Source organism: Ochlerotatus camptorhynchus, unplaced genomic scaffold, assembly GCF_037179485.1.
Source record: "Ochlerotatus camptorhynchus isolate MF236.1 unplaced genomic scaffold, CSIRO-AGI_Acam_v1.1 ptg000577l, whole genome shotgun sequence".
Classification (NCBI taxonomy): Eukaryota; Metazoa; Arthropoda; class Insecta; order Diptera; family Culicidae; genus Ochlerotatus; species Ochlerotatus camptorhynchus.
In genome coordinates, this window is record NW_027041058.1 from 3048041 (window position 1) to 3059513 (window position 11473).

General features: G+C 37.9%; 1 protein-coding gene across 1 annotated transcript; it reads right to left on the reverse strand.

The window, feature by feature from the left end:
* Nucleotides 1–3415: 3415 nt before the first annotated feature.
* LOC135713770 (Golgi-associated plant pathogenesis-related protein 1-like) lies at nt 3416–4630 on the reverse strand. Its single transcript, XM_065237004.1, has 2 exons — nt 4526–4630; nt 3416–4470 (listed from the first exon to the last, which is right to left on the reverse strand). Exons 1-2 carry the CDS (start codon nt 4609–4611, stop codon nt 4032–4034), a joined length of 525 nt encoding a protein of 174 aa, XP_065093076.1. The 5' UTR covers nt 4612–4630; the 3' UTR covers nt 3416–4031.
* Nucleotides 4631–11473: the final 6843 nt, after the last annotated feature.

Consider the following 11473-nt stretch of genomic DNA (forward strand, 5'->3'; position numbering starts at 1 on the left):
TAGTTTTGACTGCATTCCACGATTGTCAAGCAAAGACGTTTGACGAGGAAAATCTACGTTCATCATTTAACAACATTACATACCGGATTGCCATCCACAAAATCCGTGTTGCAGCCTGCAAAATCTGTGTATGCTTATCATTGATTTACGATGATAATAAAGGGATTTTCAAGTGAATATGGAGTTGACATAATTTAATGTATTGATGATGCACATTTTGGCAGAGGTTTCAAAGACTACGGCTTTATGATTCCAGGACTGTATTGCTCACGAATGAAAACTGAAGTTTTTGATGGTAGTTTTTCTCTTCCTTTGCATCGCGTTTCACTTGCGACTTTGGAGAGGAATAATCTGAGGAGTTACAATTTTCACAAAGTTTAAACCGAGATTATTGGAAAGATCATTGACAAGTCAAATATAAAAATTTACTGCTCTATCAGAACAATTCAAACTAGAATTCACAACTCGTGTTAACTTATTTATATAAGATGCTGAAATTAAATCATACATTCTAAGATTCTAATCTTCATCGATGTTGCTTGATTGGTCAAATCTAGAACAGACTTAAAACTAAAAATAGGTCTAAAGGGTGATACGGTCAAAATTTGGTCAAGGGAAAACGCGTGTAAATCGGTGAAATCGTTTATTTAAAAATTCAAATTAAATTTCTTTTTCAAGTTCAATTAGTATAAAATTCAGGAAAAATATTCAGTTAGGCTTCCGCTTTTCCAAATCCGAATTGCCGGGCCTTACGCTTGACCCCTGCCATCAGATTTTGTACAGCCACCTTGTCCACCTTCTTCGCCGCAGAAAGCCAGTTTGCCTTGAACTGCTGCTCGCCCTTAGCAGTTTTTTTGGTCTTCTTTAGGTTCCGCTTGACAATAGCCCAGTATTTCTCAATTGGGCGGAGCTCTGGCGTGTTGGGAGGGTTCTTGTCATTGGAAACCACCTGCACGTTGTTGGCGGCGTACCACTCCATGGCCTTTTTACCGTAATGGCAAGATGCCAAATCCGGCCAAAACAGTACGGAACAACCGTGTTTCTTCAGGAAAGGCAGCAGACGTTTATTCAAACACTCTTTCACGTAAATTTCTTGGTTGACAGTCCCGGAAGCTATGAAAATGCTGCTTTTCAAGCCACAGGTACAGATGGCTTGCCAAACCAGATATTTCTTTGCGAACTTTGACAGTTTCATGTGCTTGAAAACATCTGCTACCTTTCCCCTTCCTTTTGCCGTATAAAACTCCTGTCCCGGAAGCTGCTTGTAGTCGGCTTTGACGTAGGTTTCGTCGTCCATTACCACGCAGTCAAACTTCGTCAGCATCGTCGTGTACAGCCTCCGGGATCGCGCTTTGGCCGTCGTATTTTGTTTATCATCGCGATTTGGAGTCACTACCTTCTTGTAAGTCGATAGTCCGGCTCGTTTTTTGGCTCGATGCACGGTTGTAGACGATACACCCAGCTTATTTGCGGCATCTCGGAGAGAGAGGTTAGGGTTTCGCTTGAAACTACCGGCAACTTTCTTTGTCGTCTCAGCGGCTTCCGGTTTTCGATTTCCCCCCGATCCAGACTTCCTGGCTGACGACAAACGTTCCCCAAACACTTTAATTACATTTGTAACGGTTGATTTGGCAACTTTTAGCGATTTTGCCAACTTTGCGTGCGAGTAGCTCGGATTTTAGCGATGCGCGAGCAAAATTTTGATACGCTGCTCTTCTTGCTTGGACGGCATTTTGACAACTGAAGAGTGAATTCCAAAATCAAAATAGGAGCAACATTCTACACACACACACCTTCAAAATGAGGGGTGTTCAGGTTTTTTAAATGCAAAATTGAAAGAAATACGTCAAGTTGATATTGACCAAATTTTGACCGTATCACCCTTTAATCAGCACTTTCCAATGCATGATCATTATAAGAGTCAATGCCAAAACTGCTAATAGAATGCTAAATTAACCATCGAAAGAACACACCCTTGGCAATTCGTAATAAAGCACGTCAAATAACGGGTTCATTTCTCCGGATCATTTCGGAAATATCTTTTCCTGATTTGTCAACTTTATTGCCCACGATAGTAGAGACCACGCATACAAGAGTAATTCATACTGAAAAGAAGAGCACACGGATTAATGAGTATTTGATGCAAGAATACAAAAAATAAAATACGGATAGGATTATTCTGACACTCTGATAGATAATGTATGTTTATACTGATTTAATTTTTAATTTCTTGTCGAATGTGAGACTACTTTGATCACTTTTGAGTAAATATGAGTTACTCAAATTTGCTCACTGTGAAAATATTAACTCTGAGTACAGCCGTCTTGCCCCTAGCTAGAAACCATCTAGCATAGGTTGCCAAAGCAGTTTGTTTTGCATCCGCTCCTCTCTTATACTAGACCCTCTCTATTATCAACTTTAAATGAAGAAGCTCAGATTAAGGATCAATGATTTTAAAACAAACTTATTGAGCAATAATGGTAAAACTTGCGTTGCGTTCCAAGAAAGCGAACTTATTTACAGCAGTTTGTTCCATCACCCCAGTGATCAGTTTACCCCCGATTTACGGTACTCAACATCAGTAAGGATAACGAGAAAATTGTTTTTTTTTTGCGATATTAAAACGATCAAATGCTCCTTAAACCTAAGAGAAATGCTCTTTTACTGCTCAGCCAATCATATTTACTGTCCTGCCCGTCGTTTTTAGTCAGAGGAGTGGAGCGACGGGCAAGCGTCTGGAATAAGCTTCTAAAAGAAGATTCTAATGAAAAAGCTTCTAAAAGAAGAACCTTAACCTTAACCCGTTAACGCCCAAGTAGTTTATGACCTCCGGACAATGCGTGATTTTTCCAGGAGTAATCCAAGGATTATTCTCACATTCTTGTAATATTGAAAACATAATTTACGTTCCCCATTTTTGTTAAGAAATGATAAAAGAAAAAAATGCTGATACATAAATAGATCACTGGACGTTAATAATCTTCTCCAAACGATGCTTGTTTTGGAAAGTCACTCTAGATGCTACCCGGGTAAGGATAGATATCATCTAGATAACAAGTCTAGTTATTCCAGTTATCATTTTGTTTTCAGTTGTTATCGCTAACGAATTTAGTTGTCAATCGTAACTATTTTTGTAATTAGTTATTATCATGAAAGAAAGCATTATTTGTTTACGAACAATGCCTGGCTAGTTCAAAACACTAAATATTTTCCGCATGGTTAAAAAATGTGCTTTACATCGCTTATCATATTCCAGTTGTCAGTTAAATATGCTATAGTATCAAATCGATGTCATAATTTGAAGTAGGTTGGAAAAAAATGCATAGATCAAAGGATTTTAATCAAGATGTTACGAATGATAACAGTTTATTTATTAGTTATTTTGTGATATTCAACGAGCATTTATTGTATTAATTTGTGCTTGGCTGTTTATTCAACTACAATGATAACAGTTATCAGTTTAGTATAAAACTTTACTGGCTTCGCTCCCCTGACTAAAAAACGGGAAAAACAATAAATCTGAGTAGCTAAGCGTCTTAATTATTATTTACTGGTTGTCATATGTCAAATTATGTGCTATTAATAATGAAAACTGGATGAATTCTCAAAAAACTGGATGCTTAGAAGTGTTTGTCTGGATGCGTCCAAAAAACTAGAATGTTGGCATCACTGCTCAGCTGGATTAACACGATTTTATACAGCTCGGTCTAGCAATGTGAATTTTTTGTCTAAACATTTTTATGCACTATAGTAATGGTAATGTGACGTAACATTTGCTGTTGTATTGAAATGAAGGGATGGGTTAAATTTTACTCACCATACCAGTTGATATTTATAAAACATGGATAGTTTTGGCGCAGCAACATGCACTGCCAATGAATTTTACCAATACATTTAGAAAATGATGTATGTAGAAGATTTCAAACGGAAGAAGAATACAAATGTAGTGACCCTTTGTGGAACCTTAACTAGCTGCACATGTTTTTCGACACTATCTTAACATCCATCCATTAGTCAACTACTGCCCATCCTCACTTGGCCGAAACATTCTCAGCGTATCGGTTCTTGAAATTTCCCGGCGGATCGTAGTTGCATACCACGTACACTGCCTTACTGCTGTTGATGGCCTTACCCACACCCAGCCGCTTGGACTCCTTCCAAACGAGCTGCGTAAAATGCCCCACCTTGGAGAACTTCACTCCCGGATCAGGCTGTCCAAAGGTGTGATCCTTAATTTCCTTGTACCAACTCTGCACGGCATCCCCGGCTGTGACATCCGTCTTGCCGTACATGGCATACAAATTTTCCCCATACTTCTGATCGGTTCGATGCTGAAGGGTATTCCTTCTGGCAAGATTGTCCGCCCATTCCTGAGCGTATCGACACATGGATCCGTCCAGCTCCAACGGGGCTGCCGAGTGCTGGGCTCTCAACCGGTTGTGTTCGGCGAGAACTTCCTGATTGAATTGACTAAAATTGAGGATTGGTTATAAATTTCACGGTTCATAGACTGGCTTTGACGTACCTTGTCATGGCTTTTCCGCAAGGAATACTGCGATGTGGTTTCACCGCTGGTTGAACTGCAACTACACTGGCACCATGGCGACCCATTTACATTTAAATGCGAGAAAATGTCCCAACCCAACGAACGGGTGTGTTCTTTCTAAAGGCGATCCAAAGTTCCAAGCCAGTGATAACAGAGCGGAAGATGCGTCACGGTTCATATTTATGCCTATGCCTAACCTATGACAATTCGCTATCTTTTCACTGACATCACACCAAGCGAGGAAGCAATCATTGCTCTTCTAATTGGGGATGTTTCGCTTGGTTCCAACTTTTATTACATAGAATTGATAAGGCGACGCTTAATTGGCTGCAAACACCTTCACAGAAGTAATGAGTGATATCTTAAACAAGCTCACTTTAAAGGGGGGAAATGACACTGAGTCTCCTTTGAATGCTCAAGTGAAAGCATCCTCTCGAATAAAATCTTGATTAATTCCGTTTCTACTTATTAATACGAAGGACAACCACCCTCATATTTCGTACAATGATTCCCAAAGAAACCGTCTTGTTGGATTCGTTACTTGAATGGAGACGCACGGCTTACGATAGAGCAGAATATTGCCACGGTTTTCGTCGTGTTTGCCGATTCAACTTGTGCTATGTCGATTTCAGAGTCATAGCAATTAATCATATAGTCGAGCAGTTTTGGGACGACCTTCTAAGTACCAGAAATTTCTACGGAATGAGACAACAGTGTGCTGAATTTTCAATCCCTGCAAAAATATGAAGAAGATCTGATTTCCTTCAAATGGAAACCCTAAAATAACTGTAAGGAATTAGGGGCGTCCTTTTTCGCATTACATTTCGCAGTTTCTCAAGGTTATATCAAACATATAATTAACAATTCAAGCTAATTTTTTTTTATAATGTCATAATGATAATAAAACATATTTAATATTATATTAAACTGTGTAACCGTCCGTAGAATTTTCTAAGTCAGACGTTGCAAACACAGTGGCTTATGCGCCACTCTCGATAACGAGAGGTCACTGGTCGTTTCTCTTCAGTTTGCCCGACTAAGCCCGTTTAAGCATGAGCGACGTTCTCAAAGGGAAATTTCCGAACGGTACTGGATTATGAACGCAGCCAAACTGTAACGAATAATTCGACCGATCAAGATGACGGAATTCTTTCCGAATGAAGCATTGTGAATGTGTGCTAAGTGAACTCTGCACACTTATAGCGAATTCGTTTATTATTCAGTTCCAACCTGGATCGGGTATCAAGATTGGGTCTGCTTGTTTTCTGACAAACGTCAGTTTGGTCGTTTGTTTTTAAAACCTAGCTCAGGTTGAGGTTAACACTGACAAAAAGTTCGGTTTCGCACTGGGTTGGAACTGGTGTTAACCCCGATAATAAACGAATTCGCTATTAGAAATACCTAATCTTACACGTGACGGAATCCATCTTTGACATAAAGGATGAGACGTAAACAAACATGTCATGTAATATTAAGTGCTCTGAGACTGAAAAGTTCGAAAGTACGTTAGATTGACCTGAATTTTGCGTCTACACTGAAACAAATCGACATGTACCGTTTATTGGATCCATCTTATAACATAGCAATGTCAGCAGATTTATTCATTCTATGTGATGATTGATAGATTCCATTGGATTATCACTTAAAAACTATGACTGCGATATGGAATGATTTCTATCGTAATTTCACATACTTAGTACTTGATAATACTTTGTATACCATGTATATCTCATTGTAATAGCTTGCTTTGATTTTTGACGTTTAAAGATTGTGAACAGATCTATCCCAATCATTAAATAGTCATATAGAAATGCCTTTTAAGAAATCCAACAGCAAGCATTTGGTTTTGCATGTTTTTTCTGGGATGAATATCGCTCCCAATAAAATACATCCTACATGATTGTTATTTATAAATTATTGAAACAATTTTCAACGACTTTAACGTACACTCATTAAAATGATTAGTTGAACTAAATACTACATGATACTACTAACAACAATGATACTGTATTGAATAATCTTTGTTTGTTATTGTTTCATATGATAATTGGTTCCAGAAAAGAATGTATTGAGATTGAAAAAAAAATGATTCTACTGTAATATTTACTTTGCTATGATTCTAATTGTAAGCCTTCTACACGGCTAATTCAGATTCCAGCCCTAAGTAGTATTCGAACTTCATGAGCCAGTTCTATCAAATCATATAATTTAGTCGTTGATTTATTGCACACAGGTGCATTAAGAAAGATTTGAACAAACCACACCACCGAAACGGAACATAAATTTGTCAGTGCTATTTGTCTTCACTCTAGCAAAACGAGCATAAAGTTGCACTACATTCCATGTCGGGAGAGCTGTTCTTACTTCATGCTATTTGAACGAGCTCATTCTTGAAGTCAGCCGTGGCCCAGTGGAATCGAGCACAGACACCGAAAGCATCACACCTCAACAGATCTTGATCGAATCCCAAATCAGCTACAATAACAAAAAGGCACAACTGTGAAAGCTCCCACTGCCTGATGTTTATTTTTCGAATTTATTTTTAGAAATCGATTAAATATATGTGTCAAAAGAAGAAGTAAATTTCATGTTATTTTCACATAAACTTTACTTCGATTGATTTATGACACATATATTATATTGTGGTGAAAAGTATAGCTTATGCTTATGGGTTTCAAATCCATTTCAGTTAATTATTATAATTTGATCGATTTTCATTTATCATATGACGATCATATAAAAGTTACCAAATTATCAGCATTGTAAATGTATCAGATATTCATATAGAATTTACCTGACACATTTTCAATCATATCATTTTCAATGGATTATCTTATAGCGCAAATTTATTAGACTTCCACATAACAGGAATATGTCAAATTCGTTCAGTGTATTATGACTCAATTTTATGTCAAAATTGACGCTCGTATATGTCAGTCTCAGAGCACCTAAATTTACATGAATTTTTCTAAGTGTGTGGATCAAAGCAAGGTGAAACGTAACGCAAGAGTATACCTGGGTGGACTGTAATTACCACTGGGCTACGGTTTTGGAAAATAAAGATAAAAATAACGGATAGTTTGAATTCATTTATGTATTATTCTTTTTTCGTAAATTCACTGGATGTGAGTGTAAGTGTTGTAGTGTGTGTGTACATGGCCATAATTCACATACCTGCGCAGGATTTTATGTTGCTGCGATCACTGCAGTCGAGGGGTACACGAACAGCGTGCGATGTTTCGCGGTCACTGCGATGTAAAGGCAGTTTTCACCAACCGGCGTCTGCGAGTAGTGCGCCCGTGCAAAGTGGCCGAATTAAAGATGCGGGAAAGGGCGTCGACTGGGGTTCCGAAACTCTACCAGATCGTCTCTAAGAGGGAGCCAACGTGTCTCACCGGATGGCCTTCGCATACTCTGTTTCTGCACATCTATGACACAAATGTCATTCCCATATACTGTGCGTGAAGCCGAAAAATCTTGGTTCTCTGGTTCGATTTTACGTCAACATTTGACAGCTGCTGCAAATATTCGCAAATAAGCTCTGTTCATGCGTGATACGTTGTTAGGGAAGTTTTCCGCGATTGGCGGGAAGGATTTTGTTTAATATTTGTTGTGCCATAGGCGCTGTTTACTGTGTTTAACAGGAATTGTCGTTGCCTAAAAATGAAGTGCATTGTAATTGGATTTGATAACAGCATTACTACACCATTAAAAACTTTCAACGCGATATAATCATGCGGTACACATGAATTTAGCTTAAGAACGTGTTTTCAACACTAACACCACCATCATCGGTGACGGCTTCAGCAAGTACTAGTCTTGCCAGGGATGTGTGTTTCTGCTACACAGCCACCACGGGACGAAATGAAACAGCCTCCTCGAGAGTCGCACAGCAGGTCGGATAGGCCACTTTTCCCGTTTAGCTACCTATGTAAGGCGGTCCTGCACATGCACTTCGCGGGTCGTGACGTGACGCAAGATGGCCGTCTAATTTTTGAGAAGGGCTTTAAGCCCGTATAAAAAGCGTCCGTTGGACGCTGTGGTCCAACAAGAATACCGAATTAGATTTTAATTACAAAAATGAATTCATTTAAAATTACCTTGAGGTTTTCTATGAAACCGCACAAGAGCGGAGTTTTCGCATCTTGTGGTATTACCAATCAAGAACTATATCTATAAACGAGGAAAAAAATACCACTTGTTAAAACACATCACCTTGCTTTTAATCCATTACTTTATGCACTTCTATTTAACTGTTAAAGGTATACCTATCATTACATTTGAAAGCCCTCTAACATTTCAATACAATACCAGAGAGTATCATCGAATTATTTCATTAATTCAAATTTGCATTGGAAACGATTCTTCAAATTTTTAAAATTGACATAAATTATAGCAATTTCAAAAATATATATTGTCATTTTATTTTTGCATTGGAAAAGTGACCTTTCATTTGAAAACTGATCTAAACAAGTGATTTTAAGTGTTTACTGCAGATAATGAAGAAAAATACTCGGAGAAAAAAAATGATATTCAACGGGAAACGTTACAACTGAAAAAGGTACATCAAAATACAAGTAAATTTAGGTTTCAAACATAGGTAGTGATAAACGTCGCTAGAACTATTCGTCAGCCGAAAACAGTATATGAGCAACGCGCACTCTTTCGCCTGTGAATTTGAGGAAAAACCTCAATTCCCCTCATCCATTAATGAATGAGCTAGGGAGCGTTTGACTAGTACTGTCGCATTAATGGCCCTTCGCTAAACTTCAACTTCTATTCAATTTTTACACTGCCAATCTATTCTCTTCAGAACTTTATCTAGGGGGTGATGCATATATGATGACACGCTTCAAGGGGGAGGGGAGTGTTAGATTTTGTGACAATCAATTGACTTCTTGCCGCAAGATATCACTTATAAACCTTGCTAGTGTATTGTTAATTGGATAGGTATTAAACAATTAACTTTAATTGCTATTTTCAGTCAGAAGATGATTTTTCCACTGTTTCCAACGTCCCGGTATTGATTTGCCTGGGAGTGTTCATGGCCGACTCAGCAGACTTTTCCGTCTGTTTGGGATCAATGTTGCATCTGCATTCGAGGTTTGGTTCGGTTCGTTTACTGCATTCGGTTTAGAACCACTGCAACAGGACAAGCAGTTCCATTCCTTTGTTATCGGAGCAGTCTATGGTGTGGAAAGCATGAGTACTACATGCGAAAAGTTTTAAGTTTCCCTCGATTGAGCCTCTCTGCCCATAAATGAGAAATTGGCTAATAAGCCATTTTTGTCAAAATCGAGAAAATGGTGTTAGTTGATATGTGGCACTTTTGTCAAGGTCCCCACTGTATACAATTTTGAAAAACGACTTGAAAAACTAGATGGCTAATGTGCAATATAATTGAGAAATTGTCTAATGTGCATGATCAGTCTGAAACCGAGCGCAGCAACCAGTGTGTTTTTAATAGGGAATTTTTTTTAACATCAAGTAAGATGGTTTTATAGTCAAGTGGTCACAGGCATCAAGTTGAAAATCGGAGGATTCAGGATTCAAAACTTGTTTTATGTTAAACTTTTATAATTTTTTTTTAAATAAATGTTAAAGATTCAGAAATTTTTCGGTTTTACAGCTTATCGCAAGACTCATTAATTAAATATATTATGGAAAGAATGTTTTTATTTATTTATAACAGTTTATTGATGTATAATAAATGGAAAGATCAAGGGAAATGAAAATGGTAAATGTTACAATATAATCACACATTATTATTATGCTCCTTCATTGGTATTATGATTCTTCATCCGATATGTCATCGTGGGTTGGAAGGTTATACCAGTACATTTTTTTGTCGGGAGGCAACAACGGTAGAATTTTTTGTATTATTCCTTGCTTACGTGTAAGTTCGACTCCTTTTGGTAACATCCAGAAATGCATCGTAGATGAAATGTCGAAATCAGCTGATTGAACTTTCCTGATTTGTTCTCTGGTGAAGAAGTTGCACGATTTTGTTGCTCCAGAAAATTCATTGGCGTACGTAAAATTATACGATCCTCTTGAAAATATGATAAGCTTCACCTCATTAAGTTTCGGTCGAGGTCTCAGCTTGGTTGCCGGTTTGCATGTCATATCACAGGTAAAAAAAATCAAATGCCTGCATTTTCACTGCAACGGAATTTTCTTGAGCAGTGTTGACACAAGTATAAAAAACTTCAAATGTATGAACTTCCCCTTTATCAGCTGATTTCATTCGTTTTTCAACAGCATGATGGAACGAATCAGCGGACATAAAGGTGTGTCCCGGTTCAAATTACTTAAATTCAATAACGTTAGTCTCAAGCAACGTTGAATTTACAAGAACGATCATAAATAAGAACAGATTCCAGTTCTTATTCTGACTACTACAATTATCTAGCCAAAGCACAATATGCTTAGCGCTCCGCTCAATTTGCAGATATTTTAGAAAGCAGCTCGTGATGTCTGATGCCTTTCTTCCGCTAATGGATTCATCCCAAACGAAACCATAAACTAAACCATGCTTTGCTCCTCCAACTGGAGCAAACGTTTGGTGCAAAATTTTTATTCGCTTCGTGAATATGACGGTTTTATAAGAGTCCATCCTTGGTATTTGAACCACCTGTAATAAACATCAATACTCAATAATTATTCATGTGTTGTTATTGAATGCAAAAAAATACCTTTTGCAGATCAACGGACATAATTATTGCTTTCTTATTGGTTTTATCCTTTTGATATTCTTCGCGAGATGTGCGTGCTCGTAGATTATGATCGTGCCACATTTTGCAGGCTTCACAAAGATCAATTGCTGGTTCGTTTGTTGGTGAATCATGATTATGGCCAGCCTCAGCTACATGCTGATTGTGAATTTCACATAAAGGGTGATACGGTCAAAATTTGGTCAAGGGAAAA

What these genes read in the sequence shown, in the direction of transcription:
- LOC135713770 (XM_065237004.1), bottom strand. Translation starts at nt 4,611, where the DNA reads ATGGGTCGCCATGGTGCCAGTGTAGTTGCAGTTCAACCAGCGGTGAAA. An exon ending in TGCGGAAAAGCCATGACAAG is followed by an intron (nt 4,471 to 4,525) that starts GTACGTCAAAGC and finishes CCTCAATTTTAG; the next exon opens with TCAATTCAATCAGGAAGTTC.